The following is a 22812-nucleotide window of genomic DNA, read 5'->3' as shown; positions in this document are numbered from 1 at the left end:
ACATAGAAAACTTCCCATGGCACTTTTGGAATTATATCTAAAATCTCTGCCCTATTATGTCAAATATAATTTTGGAATATGTGAAAGAAATTAATGTAGAAAATCAGCACCTCTATTTTAGGGAAAATCTATCTTAACTTCTTTGGAAGGCAACTGAAAATATTGCTATCTGCTTTACCTGTTTTTCCTCTTTACAACAGAAAATACCTTTCTCCAAAGCGCAGGGAAAGCACAGAAGAGTCTACAACCCTACCTAACTCCCACATTTCCCACTGGACACAGCTATTACTTGATGTGTACCAGCTAGAAGCTAGTTTACCATGCTATCCAGCTTGATTCTAACTACGACTAACTTGGGGGAAGAGGGCAATAAGGGGACAATCTCAAGTATCTCTCTTAACATGAATCATGCCCATCTAATGGTACCCAAAAGATTCACTGACCTCCAAAATATTTTCTTGATTAGGATCCAAAATAAATTCAAAGGTTTCATTCCATATGGGATTTATATCATTATTGAAGTGTCTTGTTCTCTTTCTGCTGTCAGGGGTTGTAGAGATGAAAAGTTCCACATAGGGATCTGGAGTATCAACTATAGAAAGTAAACACAAACGAAAAGGAGGCAAAAATGCAATTCATTGTTCTTGAGTTTTTTAATTTTATCAGGTTACTTTCAACAAATCTTCAATAATATACTCAAAATGTCTAGTACAGAAGATGGCAGATAACAGAAGAAAATCACAGAATATGTTTTTTAATCTATTTTGTTCTTGCCCTTCATAAAAGTCCTATGAGAGGGAACAATTTCTAAGATGATGGATTCAGAATCCCTCCATCCACCTAGAGAGCATGTTCACTGCGACAATCAGCCCAGTCCACCTACTAAATGATGATGGCAATCTAAGTACACCAAGAACTACTGAAGTGACAAGATCTTGGGTTCAACATCATGATGTTTGTTTATATTAGAAAAGTTACCTGGTGTGCTGATTTGAATCTGTTATGTACCCCAGAAAAGCTATGTCCTTCAACCCTCATTCAATATTGCTAGGTGGGGGCTTTTTGATCATCCATGGACATGTGACCCACTCAATTAAGGGTGGTAACTTCTGATTAGATGGCTTCTACGGAGATTTGTCTCCACCCATTCAAGGTAAGACTGCTTATTGGAGCCCTTTAAGAGGGAACCATTTTGGAAAAAAGCTACAGAGCCCACAGAGCCAGAGACTTTTGAAGATGAAGAAGAAAAATGCCCCAGGGGTATTTGCATGAAACAAGAAGCCTGGAGAGAAAGCTAGCAAATGTTGCCATATTCCCCATGTGCCTTTCCAGTTGAAAGGGAAACCCTGGACATCATCAGCCTTCTTGAACCAAGGCCCTTTCCCTGGATGCCTTAGTTTGGACATTTCTATAATCTTGCTTTAATTTGGACATTTTCATAGCCTTAGAACTATAAACTTGCAATTTATTAAATTCCCCTTTTAAAAAGCTGTTCTGTTTCTGGTATATCACATTCTGGCAGTTTTCAAATTAGATCACCTGGTTACTTTATTTACCAAATAAAATAAAGTCATTATTATTGAATATTGGTTGTTATTATCAGGTTGCTTTATATGGTTGAACAGGTACACTGAAAAACTCTAAAAGAGTGGCATTCATATCAGTAGTCAGCACACATTTCTGTATTTATTAAGCAGTGTTCAATCAGATGGAAGTGAGCCTGAGTCATGGCATGATACATGTACTATTTTAAATAGAAAGAAATAATAAAATAAATGAAATATTTAAATTTCCTCTACTTAACAATAAAGTGACAAACACTGAGCAGTGGAAAAATTGATCACTCCCTCAGTAGAGGCTACACTGAATCCTTTACCATCTTGCAGCATTGCACATACTATATTTTATGATTGAAGTTAGACATCTATCTGTCTTTTCACACAACACTGAGGACAGTGTGAAGGCAGTGACCAAGTCATATTCATCTTTATATCTTTAGAACATGGATACAGGAAACAACCATTGCCGTATTTAATGTGTCCTAACATAAGAACTTGATTTTTTCTCTTTCACACATCCTTCCCCATGTAGCCAACATAATTAATAAATACAACAATCAATAACTGAGCAATTATTGCCAGGATCTGTGCTAAACATTTTACATACATGAGTCTCATTTAAATCTCACAACAACACTATAAGGTAAGTAATTTATTTTAGTATTAAGGCAACAGGAACTCAGAGATGTTAAGGAATCTGTCCAAGATCACATGGCTAGTAACTCAAGAGCAGGGTTTTGAAACCTTATTATCTGACTGCAATACTCAACCTCTTGATGACATCATACTCTTAAGTAATAAAGGTGAGATCACAAGGTATGACTGCTATAGAAAAGAACTGAAATGACAAATTTGGAAATGGGAGGATGTATTAGTTAGGGTTCTCAAGAGAAACAGAATCAACAGGATACACTCGCAAATATAAAATTTATAAAAGGGTTTCATGTAACCGTGGGAGCACAGAATCCAAAATCCACAGAGCAGGCTGTGAAGCCGACAATTCCAGTGGAGGGTCTGGATGAACTCCACAGGAGAAGCTCACTGGCTGAAGAAGGAAGAGAGCCTGTCTCTTCTTTCTTAAAAGGCTTCCAGTGATTAGATAAAGCATCACTCATTTCAGAAGACACTCTGCTTGGCTGATTACAAATGGAATCAGCTGTGGATGCAGCTGATGTGATCATGATTTAATTCTATGAAATGTCCTCATCACAACAGACAGCCCAGCCCTTGCCCAGCCAGACAAACAGGTACCAGCACTTGACCAAGTTGACACATGAACCTGACAATGACAGTCCACCCCTTGTCAACTTGGCAGCTATACATATCACCTTAAACCATACTTAATTTCTAAATAAAAAACAATAAAACACACATTTTTTCTTTCACCTAACAATACTCAACTGTCCTGCATATAACTGGAAACAAATTAATTCTCTCCAGAATAGGGTCCAAGTCCTTGGGTAATATTCATCCTTAAATTTGATATCTTACAACTTAAATAGTATAATGTGAACAAAACAGCATTACAGTCCTCATTTCTGTAACTGAAACATGGTCATAGTTTATATTTATCACTACCTTCTTCCACTACCCATTCCATGTTCTCTTTTCCCTCAGCAAGCATTTCAGCTGGCCATGGTTCTTTGCCTGATGAGGTGACCCAAACCTTCATTCCTGAAGTTACAGAGCCATTGGTAGTCCTGTCTGGATTGAGTTGTTGCAGTTTTCCATTGATTTTAATCATAGGGCATGGTAATACTAAAAGACACCATAAGGGATCTCCTATATTCCAAGAAAACTCTTCTTTACTTCCATTGCACAGTTGCAGTCCTATTTCCCCCTGATAGTCCAGGTCAATCACCCAATAATGTAATCCCTTTTTTAGCTTGTTGAACCAGGGGCATGAGTAGCCCAAAGTGACCAGGTGGTACTCTTAGATTACAGTTCAATTCAATAGAATCACTCTTGTTTCTCCTGGAAGAAGCACTCCCCCTTTTGGAACTAAAACCTGTAGACCAGCAGAACTCAGGGTCACAGGGATAGGAAGCAAAAATTTCCCTAGTGGATCACTAGGGGCAACAGTGAGTGGTATCACTCCCATTTCCACCCCTTGGTTCCTGGACCCATTGGTCCTGGCTATGGGAGAAACAAGTACCATACAGCGGACACTGATCCAGAGCATATATAGCTTCCTGGAGAACATTACCCCAGCCCTTCAAGTATTGCCACCTAGTTGGCACCGTAATTGAGTTTTCAAAAGTCCATTCCACCGTTCTATCAATCCAACTGCTTCTAGATGATGGGGAATATGGTAAGACCAGAGAATTCCATGAGAATGTGCCTATTCCCATACTTCATTTGCTGTGAAGTGTGTTCCTTGATCAGAAGCAATGCTTTGTGGAATGCCATGATGCTGGATAAGGCATTCTGTAAGTACATGGATGGTAGTTTTGGCAGAAGCATTGAATGCAAGGAAAGCAAACCCATATCCAGAGTATGTGTCTATTCCAGTTAGAATAAATTGCTACCCCTTCCATGAAGGGAGTGGTCCAATGTAATCAACCTGCCACCATGTAGCTGGCTGGTCACCTCAGGGAATGGTGCCATATTGGGGTCTGAGTGTGGGTCTCTGCTGCTGGCAGATTGGGCACTCAGCAGTGGCTGTAGCCAGGTCAGCCTTGGTGACTGGAAGTCCATGTTGCTCAGTCCAGGCATAACCTCCATCCCTACCACCATGACCACTTTGTTCATGAGCCCATTGGGCAATGATAGGAGTTGCTGAGGAAAGAGGCTGACTGGTATCCATAGAATAGTTCATCTTATCCCCTTGATTATTAAAACCTTCCTCTGCTGAAGTCACCCTCTGGTGCACATTCACATGGGATACAAATATCTTCATGTCTTTAGCCCACTCAGAAAGATCTATCCTCATACTTCTTCCCCAGACCTATTTGTCACTAATTTTTCAATTATGGTCTTTCCAAGTCCCTGACCATCCAGCTAAACCATTACCAACAGTCCATGAGTCAGTATAAAAATGCACCTTGGCCAGATCTCCTTCCAAGCAAAGTGAACAACCAGGTGCACTGCTCAAAGTTCTGCCCACTGGGAGGATTTCCCCTCACCACTGTCCTTCAAGGACACCCTAGAAAGGGGTTGTAGTGATGCAGCTGTCCACTTTCAGGTGGAACCTGCATATCGTGCTGAACCATCTGTAAAGCAGGCCCAAGTTTTCTCTTCCTCATTCAATTCACTGTAAGGAACTCCCCAAGAGGCCATAGCTCTGGTCTGGGAAGGAGAAGGTAATGTAGCAGGAGTGGATACCATGGGCATTTGGACCACTTCCTCATGTAACTTACTTGTTCCTTCAGGATCTGTTCTGGCCCTATCTTGTATATACCATTTCCATTTTACAATAGAGTGTTGCTGTGCACACCAAACTTTATGGCTTGGTGGGTCAGACAACACCCAGCTCATGACAGGCAACTCAGATTTCATGGTAACTTGATGGCCCATGGTTAAGCGTTCAGTCTGTACTAAGACCCAGTAGCAGGCCAAAAGCTGTTTCTCGAAAGGAGAGTAGTTATCCGCAGCAGATGGTAAGACTTTGCTCCAAAATCCTAAGGATCTGTGTTATATAGGGGCCTGCCAAAGACTCCAGACAGCATCTCTATTTGCCACTGACACTTCCAGCACCACTGGATCAGCTGGATCATATGGCCCAAGTGGCAGAGCAGCTTGTACAGCAGCCTGGACCTGTTGCATAGCCTCCTCTTGTTTAGGTTCACACACAGAATAAGCAACTTTTCTGTTCACTCAATAAATGGGCCCAAGTAGCACATCCAAATGAGGAATATGTTGCCACCAAAATCCAAAGAGACCAACTAGGTGTTGTGCCTCTTTTTTGGTCATAGGAGGGGCCAGATGCAGCAACTTATCCTTCACCTTAGAAGGAATATCTTGACATGCCCCACACCAATGGACACCTAGAAATTTCACTGAGGTGGAAAGCCCCTGTATGTTTGTTGGATTTATCTCCCATCCTCTGACACACAAATGCCTTACCAGTAAGTCTAGAGTAGTTGTTACTTCTTGCTCACTAGGTCCAATCAACATGATATCATCAATATAATGGACCAGTGTGATGTCTTATGGGAGGGAGAAATGATCAAGTTCTCTGCAGACAAGATTATGACATAAGGCTGCAGAGTTGATATACCCCTGAGGTAGGACAGTGAAAGTATATTTCTGACCTTGCCAGCTGAAAGCAAACTGTTTCTAGTGGTACTTAATAACAGCTATTGAGAAAAAAAGCATTTGCCAGATCAATAGCTGCCTACCAGATACCAGGGGATGTATTGATTTGCTCAAGCAATGATACCACATCTGGAACAGCAGCTGCAATTGGAGTTACCACCTGGTTGAGCTTACAATAATCCTCCAAGACCCATCTGTTTTCTGCACAGGCCAAATAGGAGAGTTGAATGGGGATGCAGTGGGAATCACCACCCCTGCATCCTTCAAGTCCTTAAGAGTGGCAGCAATCTCTGTAATCCCTCCAGGAATCTGGTACTGCTTCTGATTTACTATTTTGCTTGGTAAGGGCAGTTCTAGAGGCTTCCACTTGGCCTTTCCCACCATAATAACCCTCACTGCACGAGTTAGAGAGCCAGTGTGGGGATTCTGCCAGTTGCTCAGTGTGTCTATTCCAACTATGCATTCTGGAACTGGGGAAATAACTACAGAATGTGTCCGTCTCACTGGATCCACTGTGAGATGAACCTGAGCTAAAACTCCAGTGATCACCTTGCCTCCATAAGCCCCCACTATGACTGGTAGACCAGAGTGATATTTTAGGTCTCCTGGAATTAATGTCACTTCTGAACCAGTGTCTAATAATCCCCAAAATATCTGATCATTTCCTTTTCCTCAATGCACAGTTACCCTGGTAAAAAGTGTTCCGTTTCCTTGGGGAAGACTTGGAGGAAGATTAACAGTATACATTTGTGGCAGCTTAGCAGGGTTCTCCCCTAAAGGGACCTGGCCTCCCCTTCATTCAAGGGGCTCTGAGTCTGTAAACTGTCTCAAGTCTGGAAATTGATTAAGTGACTGTGACTCTGTGTTTTTGTAATTCAGGTTAGACTTCTGTTCACTTGACCTACAACTTTTTTGTTTATACAGCTCAAACAAGAATTTAGTAGACTACCCATCTATTGTATTTCTAGGTACCCCATGATATACTAGCCAATGCCACAAATCTCTGCAAGTCATATAATTTTGATTCCTGCTTTGAGTTTGGTGTCTATTATAATAGCCATGTCTACCCTGTCTTTGGTGATTAAATGCTGCCACCTGGCTTCTGCCAACTCAGGATCCAGTCATCCCCATTGCATTTAAGGATTCCAGCTCAGGGACAGCAGTTCCTATAGTAATATCTAACCTACAGAGAAGTGAAACTACAGAGCTCTTCAGGGATAATGACGCTAATCTCACAAATTTATTTCTCACTGTTCTGGTAAAAGGTGCATCCTCCGGACATTCCTGGGGTGTAAGAGCAGGCTTTGGATGATAAATCCACTCTGACATTCCAATCTGTCTACGCCTCTGGATCCCCTCATCTACATTATACCAGGGCAGTTCTGGCATTTCAACCTCAGGTAGTGTTGGCCACCTTTTGATCCATGTTTCAACCAACCATCCAAACAAACTGTTAATACCTTTTCTAACCCCTTGAACTATAACATTGAATGCAGAATTTCTGCTTAATGGGCCCATATCAATAAATTCAGCCTCACCCAACCTTATATTCCTACCACCATTATCCCACACCCTTAAAATCCATTGCCACACTTATTCCCCTGATTTATGTCTATATAAATTGGAAAATTCACACAGTTCTTTTGGAGTGTAACGTACTTCCTCATGTGTGATACTTTGTACCTCACCTTTAGGGGCCTGTTGGGACTTTAGTCTAGTTATAGGTCTGGAAAAAATGAGGGGTGGTGGGGGTGGGTCATGAAAAGAATTAGGAATATCTTCCAAGCCATTTGCCTCAGGGCCTTCATTGCAGTTTCATCTGGTGAAACAGGCCTAATCCCATCAGGAGGAGGTTCGGTGGCCAACTCCTCAAGGAAGGCTGGAGGTGGGACAGCTATGTCCTCAGGGCAGACTATTGCAGGGTTATATCTAGAGAAGACTCAGCGTGATCTACGGTTTCAAACTCAACCCTGACATCATTATCAATCCATACGTCACCATCCCATTTTTCAGGGTCCCACTCCTTTCCAATCAATGCCCTCACTTTAATGGCAGACACCATGCAACATTGAGATTTCAGTTTATGTTGTAAAGTTGCTACTCTAATAATAAGATTCTGAGTCTGATTTTCAGAGATCTCAAGTCTACGGCTACAGGAAATAAGATTTTCCTTCAGGATACTCATAGAAACTTCTACATCTGTCAGTGGTGCTTAGGCTTCTCATTTGAAGCCTTAAGCCCATCCCTTCACTCCTTAATGTATCCGATGTATCTAACAACAACCAGCCAACGTCTCTATACCTCTTATTTCCACAAAACTCCATAAGGTGTCAAAAACATTATCCCCTAGAGCCTGGCTTCATACAAGTGAAGCATTAGGAGAATTGAATGGTGATATTTTGACTATCTCTTTTGCCAACTCACTCCATGGATTGGGAATGTCATTCTGATTATGGGAATCAGAGTCATTAGTGCCTTTGAGTCCAGTCAGAGTGGAAAACCATTCACAAAACCCATTTTTAAGATTCTGTTTCTTAAGATCCACTCTTGGTACCAAGTTGCATTAGTTGGGGTTCTCTAGAAAAACAGAATCAACAAGAAACACTCACAAATATAAAATTCATAAAAGGGTCTCATGTAACCGTGGGAATGCAGAGTCCAAAATCTGCAGGGCAGGCTGTGAAGCCAACAATTCCGATGGAGGGCTGGACAAACTTCACAGGAGAGGCTCACCAGCCGAAGAAGGAAGAATGCTGTCTCTTCTGAATTCTCCTTAAAAGGCTTCCAGTGATTAGATTAAGCATCACTCATTGCAGAAGACACTCCCCTTGGCTGATTACAAATGGAATCAAACATGGATGCAGCTGATGTGATCATGATTTAATTCTATGAAATGTTCTCATTGCAGCAGACAGGCCCCCAGCACCTGCCTAACCAGAGAAACAGGTACCACCACTTGGCCAAGTTGACACATGAACCTGACCATGACAGAGGATAAGACAGAGAGAAGAGGAGAGAGAGGGAAAAGAGAAAAGTGCAAGGTCAACACAGAGAAAAAGATACAAAAACTAAAAAATAAATGAAAAGCAAAAATAATTTCCAAAAGGATTAGCTTCCAACGAAATCTATTTTAGACATCCTCTGGTCATCAAATAATGTAATCAATGGCCTTCATTTAATTTTTAAACACAGCTAATAATTCTTCAGATGTTTTTTAAGTATGTGTGATTTTTTTTCCTATAAAAGCAGGAAAATCTACAAATGAAATAGCAACATTTGGGATTCTCTTTTATCTAATTTTCCAGCTTGATTTCATGCATCACTGGTCAAGGATAGTGAGTCTCAAAAGTCAAATGCTTGTTAAAAAGCACAGATCCTGACCTCCATTCACCAAGACACATAATCAGTAGCTACAGTGTAATGAGGGATCTGTATTTTTTTAAACAAAAATTTCAGCTGATTCTAGTTTAGGTCATCTTCTAGTCAAAGTTCTAGTATCCTATTTAAGAGAAAAGGATATACATTATTAATGTAATTTCTAATTCCATGCTTAGATCTCAATGCAAACTAGAATATAAAAATATTAAGGGGAAAGGATGTAAAGGAGAGATGTGCCAAAGAAGAGAGGCATGTGTTACAAGGTGATTCTACCCTCTTCCTCAACCAGGGGATGATTGCTCCTTTTCCTTAACCATGCTTCTGCAACAGTGTCAGGGCTCAGGGTGGCAAATCAAAAGTAAAACTGAACGTTTAGAGCAACAGGTGGTAGACAATTATAAAGAAAATTGTTATTTTTAAAGTGAATATTCAATTGGCACTTCAAATTAAATGTAAAAATACAGAGCCTCACATCATGCCTCAAGGCCAGTTCTTTCACCGACCTTTTAATTTGTTTACTTCCTTTGAACAACACCTAAGAACTAGAAATCACAAAAGAAATAAAAAAAAACACTCTAGAAAACAAAAAGTGTGTGGCAAGGGGGGCATGCAGTTGGTAAACATCATTCGTTCATGCAGCAAATATTCGAATGCGTACTATATGCCAGGAACTATCTAACAAGAAACAGTAGCTTTTACAGGGACCAACTCTAAACTGCAGATTCAAACTATGGAAGTGAGTCAATGCTCATAGCCTAATTTTAGAGGCAAAGGCAATGGGACACAAGCAGACACCCTATGCTAGTGACTAGTAACCCAGTCACCCAGATAATTACATATAAATAAGGTCAAATCGTAGGTGGGGAATTGTCTTTCTGAGGCTTGATCTTTATCTGAATCTTTGAGGAAGACGAAGAGGTCTTTCTGGGACACACGAGAAGAAGAAAGCAGAAAATGAGGTCCCTTAGGAAGTAGCAGCAAGAAAAAGAAAGGAGCAAGTGGCATGACTCAATTATTGATATAATGATCTAATTCTTTCCATAATCTTAGTGGTTCAGATGCCTTACCTAGTTCTACCTCTGCTAAAATAAGGAAAACACCATACAAACAATACGCTAATTATTTTTATGTCAAAACATTAACAGATTATTTTTTATTGGAATCCAATACTGTCACTTGGATTCTTATTTAATTTTACATTTAAATAAAGTCAATATTCTAAAATGATTGTCAAGACCAGCAGTTTCTCTAATTTCTCTTCCTGCTTCTTTAGCAAGAGACTTCAAAGTTAAGATGTCAAAGAGTGCTGGACAGTGGAAAACCACTGACAGCTGCGAATTTTGATACTATAATCTGTTATCACTGCTAATCTTTGCAAGCCAAGAAACATCTGTAACAGTGATAGACACTACAGGATGAAAAGTTTCATGAAGCTGTTTTAAAGTTGGGTTGTGATAATCATGTTTCAGCTAACTTTCTTTGCATAAGCGTACTTTGCTTTGTGATGGAAAGAGATAGAACTGGAAGATTTGAAAAGGTAAAACATTGGTCTATTTTGACAACAAACAGCCTAATCCTTAAGAAAAATCCTTATAAGTGTTTTAAGAAAGAAAAAAGTCAAACGTAGGATCTTTTTTTCTCTTGCGTACTTATTCTGTGGCTTCATAAATTAATGCCTATAGGGCAATTTGGTGTTGAGTCACTAATTCAGCTTCACCTTGACTATTTCCGGCCAAACAGGTGGTAAAGCAAAGATATGATATGTGGGCAGAATCTCTCTTACATCTCATTCTTTCTTCCAAATCTTCACAAACAAAAATGCCGGGGGTGTAGAATACACATGCTTTTTGCTCACATGACTGATTACATGAAACTACAAGTATTAGACAGCTTCAGAAGTCCAAGTTTGTAACATTTACACGTAAACTTGAGTAGTTGAAGGAGAATCTGCCTAAAGTAATAAAAACTCTGTCATTTTGGCTTTGTCACAAAAATGCATTGTGCAATTCACAATAGAAATCAATGGCAGCTTCAAAACTCCTGTTTTAGTCGCCTTTTGCTTTCTCATATCCACTTCACTCAGCGGCAATTCAAACCCATTGCTTGCAATGGAGATGAATCATAGCCTGCTATGATTCTTGTGATAAACAGCAAAAAAAAAAAAAAAAAAAAAAAAAATCCCAAAAGAAAAAGAATCCCCAATTCTGCAACCAAAATATAACCATTCTGAATAGCTATAATCTAATGATTGAACTTACAACAATGTTTCTTAAAATGTAGTCCGCTAAAGTACCTTCATGAGAATCATCTGGAGCGCATGTTTCAAACGCAGACCCCTTACATATTCAATCAGAGTCTTCAGGGTTGGCTTGGAAAACTTCATTTCTAACAAGTTAATCAAGTGATTCTTTTGCACATGAGTTTGAAAAACAGGACCTTAAAGCATATTATCATAATGAACTACGATCCATTAACTTCCTATACCATTGTGTTGTTAACACCCACAGAAAAGTAGAAAAAAATCTGACATTAATAAGACAACAAGCCTTCTGTCATGAGGTTGTTCTGCCCATAGACCATTTTAAGAACAGTCAGTTATTCATTTCTGTTTCACTCGAGCATTAAATACATTTTCATGTGGTCACATGAAAACAAAATCAAGAATGAAGTAAATGTGAGTGTTGCCAATCCATGTAAGGTAATGCACTGATACGCAAACATTCTGCTTCACCTGACCCCCAAACTACAGAATTCTAGAGTAAGACAAAAAATTAAATAATGGTTTATTGAAATAAATGCTTCTGAATACTATTTTCAAATGCTGTCATTCCTTTGAAACACTTATGTTTGGTAATGATGGTAATTAAAGATGGAACACTCACAGCAGGTTTATGATTGCCACTTTTTCACACCTCTGCTACCGTGCTGGCTGAGTTGTAGAATAAACCCTAAGAAAACAATGTCTTGTCCCATTACAAATGTATTAACTTCAACCACAGCTGTTTTAAAACGTAAACTTTTAGTTGAAATAGAAGATACATGCAGAAAAGTACACAGATTGTAACTATACCGCTTCTTGAATTTTTATGAATTGATATTCACCCTTATCACCACTCCCAGATCAAGATATAGAATAGAATCAATTACAGAGTATATACTCTTGAGCCTGACTTCTTTTGCTCACCATTAATTTTGTGAGATTCATCCGTTTTAATGATTGCAGAGTTATCTGCTCATTCTCTTTGATGAAAGATATTCTATTGTATGAACAGTCCATAAAATGTTTATCCATTCTGTTAATGGACATTTGGGTTATTTTCCATTGGGGCTATTACCAATGGTCTGCTTTGAACTTTCTTGTATATGGCTTTTGGTGCACACGTATACATATTTCTGTTGTGAAATACCTGGGAACAGAATTACTTGGACAGGGTGTTGTTATCTAGTGCATGTTCTAATGAAAAGTATGTGCTAGCTATCATCAGGGCACATGCTTCCCAGCATGCAGTTTGAAGAATACTGGGTCTACGGCAATGACTTCTCTTCTGTGAGATTTTGGCTCAAGTCTTGGTTGCTGTAACAGATTTTCAATCTTTAAAACTATTATAATATTTAATTTAATTTGCCTTTTTGAGCTGTTCTTGTGGGGAATAGGGTAGGAATGAATGTTCTGCTCTTAGCTACTCTAGAATAGTCCAATGGGGTTCTTATCTTGACTGACAAGATACTAATCCCCTTTCTTTACATGCTGCTCAAACATTTATCACTTTTCACAAATTACCTACCCTACCCAGAACTCAGCTGAGGTGGCAACCCAGACTCACACTTCATTGAGCAAGCAAAAAAGGGAGGATTGGATATAATCTTTCGAATCTCTTCTTTGTACTTCACAACTTTAAAAATACATTTTTTCATTGTTAATTTTTTCTCTCATGTCTTAGAATAAAAAGTATCTATACATTATTCTCTCAATTCCATATCATTCTGTCCACTTCCTCTCAGATATTTCTCATTTTTTAGTTCCCAGCTCAAACTTTAAAATGAAACATTTGTTCTGTCCAAGCTACTTCCTCTCAACCTACAAATATAATTAACCATTCATCATCATAAAAATAAACAAAATTTCAAAATTTCATTAACTCTGGTCAATTCCTCAAGACCTTTCCTCTCTTCCATAAAATATTTTGGAAAAATAAATGTGGTTTATACTGAATGTTTCTAAATTTCATCATCTCCCCATGAGTTTTCAACCTACTATGCTTTGCCTCCTTCAGTCACTGTCATAGTCAATCTATTCTCCCTATCATGATTTTAATGCCAAATTTACTGAGTTTTTTCTCAATTTTAACTGTATTTGATATTTATGTAAAACATTTTATGCAATTATCTCCTTCTTTTGTGTTCAAGATAGCATTTCTTGGTGATTTCCTACCACCTTTCTAAATGTATTTCTTTGTATCTTCTATTAGCTTTTATCCCTTAACTCACAACTAGCCAAGCCTAATTAGGATAAGAAAGAACTACAAGGGCCTCCACCCTGAGACCCAAGGGTCTCCTTGCAGTCAGTGACTCTGCACCCTTGCACACTAGAAAGTCATGCTGGCAAAAGTTGACGTTTAGGCCACGAGGAATTTCTGACAGCTACACATTTCAAGCATTCCACACAGACATATTGAAGGCAGAAGCATTTGTCTAACAGAATATTCTTGCTCTTTCACTTGTGCACATTTTTGTTTTCTTTTGACATTTTAGCTGATAGTACCAAAGTTATTCAAGTTGTTGCCTTTGTCCTAAAAATATTCAAGATAAACGTCTTAATACAGTACAGTTAAGGGCTAAGTGGAATGGGATGTTCTCTCCGTTCTCCCCTTATCTAGATCTTATCTCCCTAGTCAACTAGTTGTTCTGTGTTCCTATTGGGTTAAACTGTCAGCTGTAAAAGATCATGTTGCCAGGAGCCTTCTATTATGTACATCTGCATAGAACAATAATATTTTCACATAAAGCTTTTTTCAGATAACGCTTCAACTTACTGATACAGATATTATTATTCCTGTCAAAAGAAATATGAACTGATACTCAGAGTCACTTAGTGTGCTCACCAAGGTCATTTAGAGAAGGGATTTTAACCTAGGAATTTGTGAAGTTAAACTCTTCACTCTTTCAAATGTATCAACAGTAATAGCCAAAACTTATCTTTGCAACAATAATAGGCAGAACCATGAACCTACATCGTGGGTCCTATTCACTACTTTATCCTTCTCCTTCACTATTATACCCAATAGTCCAGTACAGAGTCTAGCACACAGCCTTACACATTATGGGACTCCAATAAATGAACTAGCCCTGAGCAATGCTGTGGGAGAGGTGACCTTATCATAAGCATAACAGTCTCCCCCTCTCGAACTTATTTTACCCTTGGGTAATATGTCTCAAATGTTATAGTGCTTTGCCCCCTCTCCATCAATTTATTTTTTGTTTTTTTTTTTTTTTTTTACATGGGCAGGCACCTGGAATCGAACCTGGGTCTCCAGCATCACAGGCGAGAACTCTACCTGCTGAGCCACTGTGGCCCGCCCTAATTTGTATTTTAATATACATCTATGTCAGTCATTTCTTCTAAGTACATTTATATTTAGCTTTTAGTTCCTATTACTCAATGCAAAAAAAAAAAAAAAAAACAGAGAGAGAGAGAGAGAGAAATCCCAGAATACCTAGTTTAAGAATAACTCCAGGGAACAGGGTAGTATTCCAGAGGACTTGTTTACAGGTCACAGCCCTCACTTTCTCCAGAAAGGACTCAAAATTAGAATTGTTATGGCTATAAATCCTGAAGAGCATTCTTGAGAATTGCTGGTGGTACAAAAGCCAGAAAAGTTAAGTGAAGAAGCCAGTGTTGTTTTCTAAACAGAAAACACTGATTTTTTTTTTTTGCACTGATTATGTATATATTTGGGAAAGAAGAGTTTTATAAAAACTACAGTACTCTCTGCAGGAATTCGGGTAAATGCAGATATGTTTTCCTCATTTAAAATTGCAAAGCAATTTTATTAACGTTATTTTGAAATCCCTCTATCCAACAGTTTCCAATAAAATCTTTCCTATCTTTCATTTTCCTTTTTGGTCACAGCTTCAAATACAATTTGTACAAACATTTGACTTAGTATATTAATACTGTGAGCTAGCTACTGGCATATAGTAAAGATGATTTATTGTAAAGAATGTTGGTGTTCATTGGAAAATAGAGAAAGATATACACAGAAACAATGCAAAGAAAGCTAAATGTTAATCTAAAACAGAACTGAAACTTTTTGTTGCTTCCTACATTTCCATTTTATTCAAATCTCTGTATCACCCTTTCAGATGGAAAAAAATAGCTTTGTTAGCATCTATTCTTGAAATGTTTTAAATGTTCATTTATAATCTACAGACATTTCTTGGAAGCAGTTTAGATGGATAAAAGGGTAATTCTTCAAAAGTTGTTAAGTAGTATCATAAAATGTTCATTTATTTATGTTATTCATTTTAGCTATATGGATGTGGATTTAGCCATATATGGATTCCTCTTAACTGTAGGCAAGGAATAATTTTTCTTCCATTAAAACAGGAGTTCTCAACCTTCGTACTACTTGCATTTTTGGGGTCAGGTAATTCTTTATTGTGGGGTGCTGTCCGTAGTCTCTACCCATCAGACGCCAGTAGCAAGCCCTCAATGATGGCAATGAAAGATATTGCCAAATATACATTGGACAGAAAAATTGGCTCCCATTTGAAAACCACTACACTAAAATAAGGTATTATCCTTTCTACCTGACATTTATCCACTGGCATAAATGAGAAAAAAACATAGTTAAATGAATTCTATAAATAATACATATTGGACATATGGTGTCAATTTTATCTTTAAAAATTTTTATTAGGATTTCTTTTTTTCCCAAATTAAAATGTCCCACGATTTGCTCCAAATATTAGAATTCTACTTAGGATATAGGTTCCACCTCAATCTCTATTTGATCTGTGAAGTCTTCTCTACAGTTTATTGCTATCATTTTTCAAAATCAGTAAAACTGTATAATCTAAAACACAATTATCAATTATATACTACCTTGGGTTGTTTTTTTCAAAAGGTTATTTAAGTCCATTTCTTCTTCCCAGCTAGACCATAAAAAGGTTCAAAGGCAAACCACTACACAAACAGACATCACATGGAGACAGGTTTGAATTCTAGTCCCAGAATATAACAGCTGTGCAATTTTGGACTATTTATTTAATATCTTTAACTCAATTCTTTATCTGAAAAATTAAAAAGATGATAACACAAATCTCATAATGTTACTAAAATGAATAAATTAAGTAATAATGTAAAGTCCTAAGAACCTGCTTAGCATTTTTGTGTATTTTAAAAGCAAACTATGGTTAATATGTATCAAGTATGTTTATAAGTACTTCATAATTTCATTTTATCCCCTTTAAACACCTATGAAGGAGATATAACTATTACACTCATTCAACAGTTGAGAAAATTGAGACATAGAAAAAGCTCAGTAACTTGCCCAAATTTACAGGTTTAATAGTGGAAGGGAGATTTGAACACTAGCAAGCTAATTCCAGAGTCTTCCTCTCGGGTATGAAAATGGCACTCAATAAAGTAATCCACCATAATAATTACATTTGTATCTTTTGTATTTTTTTTCAAAGACTGAATGAGTACTAAGTACTTAGCAGATGCTCAGCATTTTATGAGGAGCTTAATAACAGAGCCTAATTTGAGTAAGCACTTGGTTATATCTCCTTAACATTACTCCTTAACATTTTACTTACACAGTTAAAATTTCAAAGTTGTTATTCCATTTTGTCATAATACATTAGCAAATTGGATTACCATTAGATATCAACTAAAAATAATTTTTCCTAGAATCAAATATTTCCTAGTAACATATTTATATGGCAAATGAGGAGTAAGAATGGAAAACTGCTTCCAATTTTACTTAGTAAAATTTACAAACACCCTTAGAGTATACCTCAGCTAAGTTTAACCAGTCATTTTAATCTCTATATCACATAATTTTAAAAGAAATATTTTAGCATATTAAAATCTACTAAAAACATGCATGATAAATGTTTTCGCAGACATGCTTAAACTTTTTGCACTGTATAGATATTCTTTTTGACATAAAGAGTTTTAAGAAAATATTTTTCTTTGGAAAATAAAGAAGTATTTAACTCTTTAAAATTTAATTTAATTAGCTATTAATCATAACTTTTCAATACAGAAGTGGCATATGTTTTTTAGCATATGAAAAGAAGGCTGCATTCCTCCTTTACAAAGCTTTTATAAAGTATTAAAATTAAGCTTTTCCTTTGCTTGATAAAATAGTAACTTTTTTTAACTTTTTTCATTTATAGTAAAACACATATACAAAGCAAAGAAAGAAAAAGACAATAGTTTTCAAACCACACTGCAAAAAGCGGTTATAGGGCAGATCCCAGAGTTTGTCATGGGCTACCATATGATCCTCTTCTATTTTTCCTTCCAGCTGCTCCAGAATATAGGAGACTAGAGGGCTTAAATACTTTTTTATCATCACAATCGACATTTTTTTTCTTTTTTTGTGGACAATAACATATATACAAAAAAGCCATAAATTTCCAAGCACAGCACCACAATTAGTTGTAGAACATATTTCAGACTTTAACATGGATTACAATTTCATAGTTTTAAGTTTTTACTTCTAGCCGATCTAAAATACTGGAGACTAAAATGATATCAATTTAGTGATTCAGCAGTTATATTCATTTGTTAAGTCCTATCTTCTAATGTATAATTCCACCATCACCTTTGATCTTTCCATACCTTTCTTTGGGGTTGTTTGGGCTATGGCAATTCCAAATTTTTGCTATTGGAAGGGTCTGTCACTAATATGGGGTAGGGAGATGTAATTGTTTGATGTTCTGGAGAGGCTGGGCTAGGTTTCAGGACTTATCTGGACCAGGGACCTGTCTGGAGGTTGTAGGTTTCTGGAAAGTTACTCTAGTGCCTGGAACCCTTGTGGAATCTTATATATTGCCCTAGGTATAGAACAGTAACATTTTAAAGTATGTTTTTTAAAAGGGTAAAAGTATTTTAAGACAAGGAACTTTGAGTATAGGACATATATGATAATGAACTAAATGAGTTGGGTCCATCACTGAGTCACTGAAAAGTCTTGGGAAAAATACAGAACATGGGGATTTTGCCCCGTTCATACTTGTAATGCACTCCTAATTTTGATGGGATCATGCTTTTGTTACATCACGGAAGCACTGCTGCCAACACTACTAGAATATAACTCTATTTATCCCAGTGAAAAAATGGAGTGAAAATCTACCCAGGGATGTTAAGAAATATTGCAGATTATTTTCACTGTATTCATTAGTCCTAAAACACACAAATACATACATGCACACACACACAGACAAATCTAATGAAATTTAAATAGAGGGGAAAAGGACTAAATGTTCTGATAAAACCATTTGACAACTTAATAAACTACACAATACTCTAAATGAATAAAGGACAATAGCACCTTCCTAACACATGTTATTTCTCTACCAGATAGAAAAAAAAATTAGATATGTGAGAGAGATATGTGGTACGGAACACGTTACTCATCTTCAAATTATCTTCCATGAGAAGGAGATAGTTCCATTATAACTAGAATTTCAAAAACCTTGGGTGGATACTCAAAAACATTCCAAAAAGATTAGTAAACCAAACTCATGATCAATAAGAACTGATGGCTGATAGTAGGAAAATGTTTCATTCAGAAAATATATACTTTAGAGTAGCAGGGAGTAGCTACAGGCCAGCAGTAGTGCCATTTAAAATGAGTAATATTTTGTATTCCATAATTCATCTATGAAAATATCAATTAAATTAATTTAAAGATGTTATAAAGTTTTTTGTATATTGAACTTCAGAAAAATTCTTCAGTCCCATTAGAAGTCACATGGTCTAAAACATATTACATGTTCCCTCTTTTTGAACTGCCCCATTTCTGTACTTATATTCTCTGACAATATGTGAAAGTGACCATTTATATTTTCTTTTTGGTGAACAGCCATATTTTAAATAAGTGTTTATCTAAACTACATGCAGCTGACTACATTGCACCTGAAATACACCACATCTCAACCAGCTCTTTCACGATGCTGCAGTGGTAAAAGCAAATTATCTAGTTACACGGCCTAGGTTTTCTGATGCGTCTCAAATTAGTAAATCGAGGGAGCATAAACCACATTAAAATATCTATGAAGGATATCTTTGAGTATACAAGGGAAAAGTACATTTGTAAAGGTATGTGTATATAGTACATTGCATACATTTGATCATTTGACTTTAAGCAAGCACTGTGACCTTTTGAACAATAAAAAATATATCCCTTCCATTTTCTTTGCTTGCAGTTTGATGTGATCTTGATTCCAGTAAAAAAAGAGGGTTAAGGGATTCAGAAGATGAGAAGGTAATTGTGGTTCAGATTTAAAGCATTTGTGTTTCTTTATTTCTCTCATTCTTCTATACAATAACATAGTGAGTCCTGTAATTAAGTATCTTTAAGGAATTTAGAAAATAATTAGTGTTCAGGTTTGTTTCATTTAAAAAAGTAAAAAAAAAAACAAACCAAAAACACAAAGTTTTAGAATCTTTGTACCATTTCAGAATAAAGTCTTTGTTTTGCTCATAGACCTGTAACTCTCCAGGTAAACAAACATAAAATAGAAGAAATTGCTTAGGATCCTGCCTCCCAAAAGGTGGTCCTTGGATCAGTATCATCAGCTTCACTTGGAAGTTTGTGAGAAACACAGAATCTACTCCCCAAACCAACTGAACCAGAGTCTGCATTTTGAACAAGAGTGCCAGATGATTCACAAAATTAGAGTTTGAGAAGTGCTGTTTGGGGAGATTAGGGTAGTCATTTAGAAATTCGTAACGCGATAGAGATCTTCCTATGAGTTTATCTAAAATAATATCATTTACCCACAGACACGGGCTTATAAAAACTAATTTTTAAAAAATGTTTAAACTTCTTAAGAAAAACCTGAAAAGAGTATCTTAAGACAGTAATTAACACAATCTTACGAAAGCTGGCTTAAATAAAATGAACTCATAATTCTCCCAGGGATTTTTTTAAGTTTAAATATAAACAATGTGCTAGACACTTAAGGAAAGTTAGTTCCATCTGCAATCTTACAACTGACTTTTGATGTCCTAATGTTTATGATACCAATTTTTTAGTGAGAAAGAGTTCAGTGTTTAATAAAAGGACCTGACAAGAAAAGAATCTCCAGTCCATACCCATAATTAGGATATTAAAAATATCTAATATTGTATTATATTTTATAGTTTAAAAGCACGATGACATTTGTTATATGATTTCATCCTGGAAAGGAAATATGATCTATCTAGTTCTAAATTCTGACGCTAGCCTCCATTATCACATATGGTCTGTGTTTTCCCCAACACTTAAAAAGGAGCAGAAATTCCCTGAGATAGCTACTGCATTTGTGCCAGCTATTTCATTTGGTTATAAAATGAGGTTTATGGCCAGGGTGTGAGTTCCACTTCCTACATGCCCAAATCAAACCCTATTACCACTGATATTTTACTGTCACTAGAGGTCATTTTGCAAACACATAGCTTCTGTTAGAAGACGAAAAGGATAAAGCAGAATAAGTGTTTAACATACATCCACCCAACACTTCTATAAAGATGTTAACTCAGTGTTCATGGGCTGCTTGTTTTCCATCAGAAATACTATCACTTCCTGTAGTTTCAAAAGTGAGAGTTATATAATATTGCCAAACTAACACAAACTACTTATTTTAAGAACCACCAGTCAGTGGTTTTGAGTCAGGTGTGAATCTGAACATCACACTACTTCTTCAGATGAACTCTGAGCAGAAGCATGCAGAGAAAGGTTGGCACTGGACCTCGGGCTCTGGGCATAAATGATACATTTGAGCCATACAGAGAGATTAGCAATCATGCCTGTGAAGGGGCTAACAGGTTCTTGGCTGACTAGTGTCTTCCCATGAAAACAAAGAAATGAATGAGCCATTACAAGAGATGAGATACCAGCTTAGTATGAGATAAATATACGCATTACACATGACTGAGAATATCAGCTCTGGACCTTCAAAAGACAGAACACTGAATATCCCTGATTATATTGTGCCGTTTTAACAACGCAGAACAGAATATTTTAAATGTGGTTAATTGGTATATGGCAATTATCATAGGACAAAATTTTAAAAACAGATATAATTTTATATCTAGAAGAAAAATATTTTCTAGAAGAAAATATAAAAATATTATCTAGAAGAAAAATTAAGATATTTTAGCAGGGTTAGATACTTGATTTGTGTGGCATATTTTTATACAATGTCCTAGTCTTCCCTTAGAAAGCCACTGCATACATAATTAAAGCAGAAAAACCCGACAGTAACATGTCATTATTCTTTATCAACATGTAAAACTTAATGGAAATTTATCTTTTTAAAAATAAATGCTGATATTATAAACAACAGAAGCTGGTATAGAATACTGTTATCCTGGTCTTCAGTAATCTTAATGATACTTTTTATAGTCCTTTTCTTGTCTATCTTCAAACAATTTCAAATACAAACATCCCAAATTCAGCTTAACTGATAATTTTTATCGATCGTACTCACCAAGCAATTTCATCAAAACTTCTCTCAGAAAAGCAACTGCAAATGCCCATACTTTTTCTCACTATAACCTTCTGCCACTTCTCAAAAATAAACAGCATTTAGCAGCATAAATTGTCCCCTCACTTTTTTGCTTATTTATTTATTTATTTATTTATTTATTTATTTATTGCATGGGCAGGCACCGGAAATCGAACCCGGGTGTCTGGCATTGACAGACAAGAACTCTGCCTGCTGAGCCACGGTGGCCTGCCACCCTTCACTTTTTTATATTAACCTGATCATTAAATCCAATCTAAACCTCTCTTTTGTTCTTTCCTTTGTCCTCTTCCAGATTTCCCACAACTCATTAAGGAGGTACAAGGGGCTGACAACTACCACCCTCTTCCCAAATTACACAAAAACCCAAACAAAAATAAACCACATGATGGATTCTGAATAAAAATTTTAATAGAATGCTGTAACACTGTCCTTTTTCACACATTGATTAATCTCCAGTGGTTATTCCTTCCTTGGGTCCTTCGCTTTAAAAAGGGAGCTTCAAGGTTATCAAGGATCTAAAGGCAAATTAGGTCTGTCTTTTGCATATCTGGCAAGTCACTGTTGTAGCCTTTAGTTGAATTTATATTGACTGTTCCAACTAATAGTACAACTTCTTCAGCTGTAAGCACTCTGCCTTTTCTTCAGATCATCAAGAATTTGAGTCTCTATTATGCAACTTCTAAAATGGCTTCTCTTTCACAGTCTTTCTCCAGTGCACTCTCAATTTAAAATGATGAAAATGCAAAGAATCACAAAAAGGAAAATAAGAATAATTTAAGAAAATATTGGCAAAGGAGTGAGTAGGTGGGTTGAAGTATAAGAGCTAGAAAATATCCCTTCCAATCTGTACTAGATTTAAAGAAATTGC

At 36.8% G+C, this 22812-nt stretch overlaps 1 protein-coding gene across 3 annotated transcripts in view; it reads right to left on the bottom strand.

The window, feature by feature from the left end:
* The window catches only part of PLA2G4A (phospholipase A2 group IVA), a 147873-nt gene that overhangs the window by 84361 nt on the left and 40700 nt on the right, over window positions 1-22812 (bottom strand). For all 3 annotated transcript variants that reach the window (XM_077157263.1, XM_077157265.1, XM_077157264.1), the window contains one exon: window positions 444-592. In XM_077157263.1, coding sequence (XP_077013378.1) covers window positions 444-592 — 149 coding nt within the window. The remainder of the gene's footprint in view (window positions 1-443; window positions 593-22812) is intronic.

This window comes from Tamandua tetradactyla, chromosome 4 (genome assembly GCF_023851605.1).
Source record: "Tamandua tetradactyla isolate mTamTet1 chromosome 4, mTamTet1.pri, whole genome shotgun sequence".
NCBI lineage: Eukaryota > Metazoa > Chordata > Mammalia > Pilosa > Myrmecophagidae > Tamandua > Tamandua tetradactyla.
This window is presented reverse-complemented; position numbering and strand designations above follow the sequence as displayed.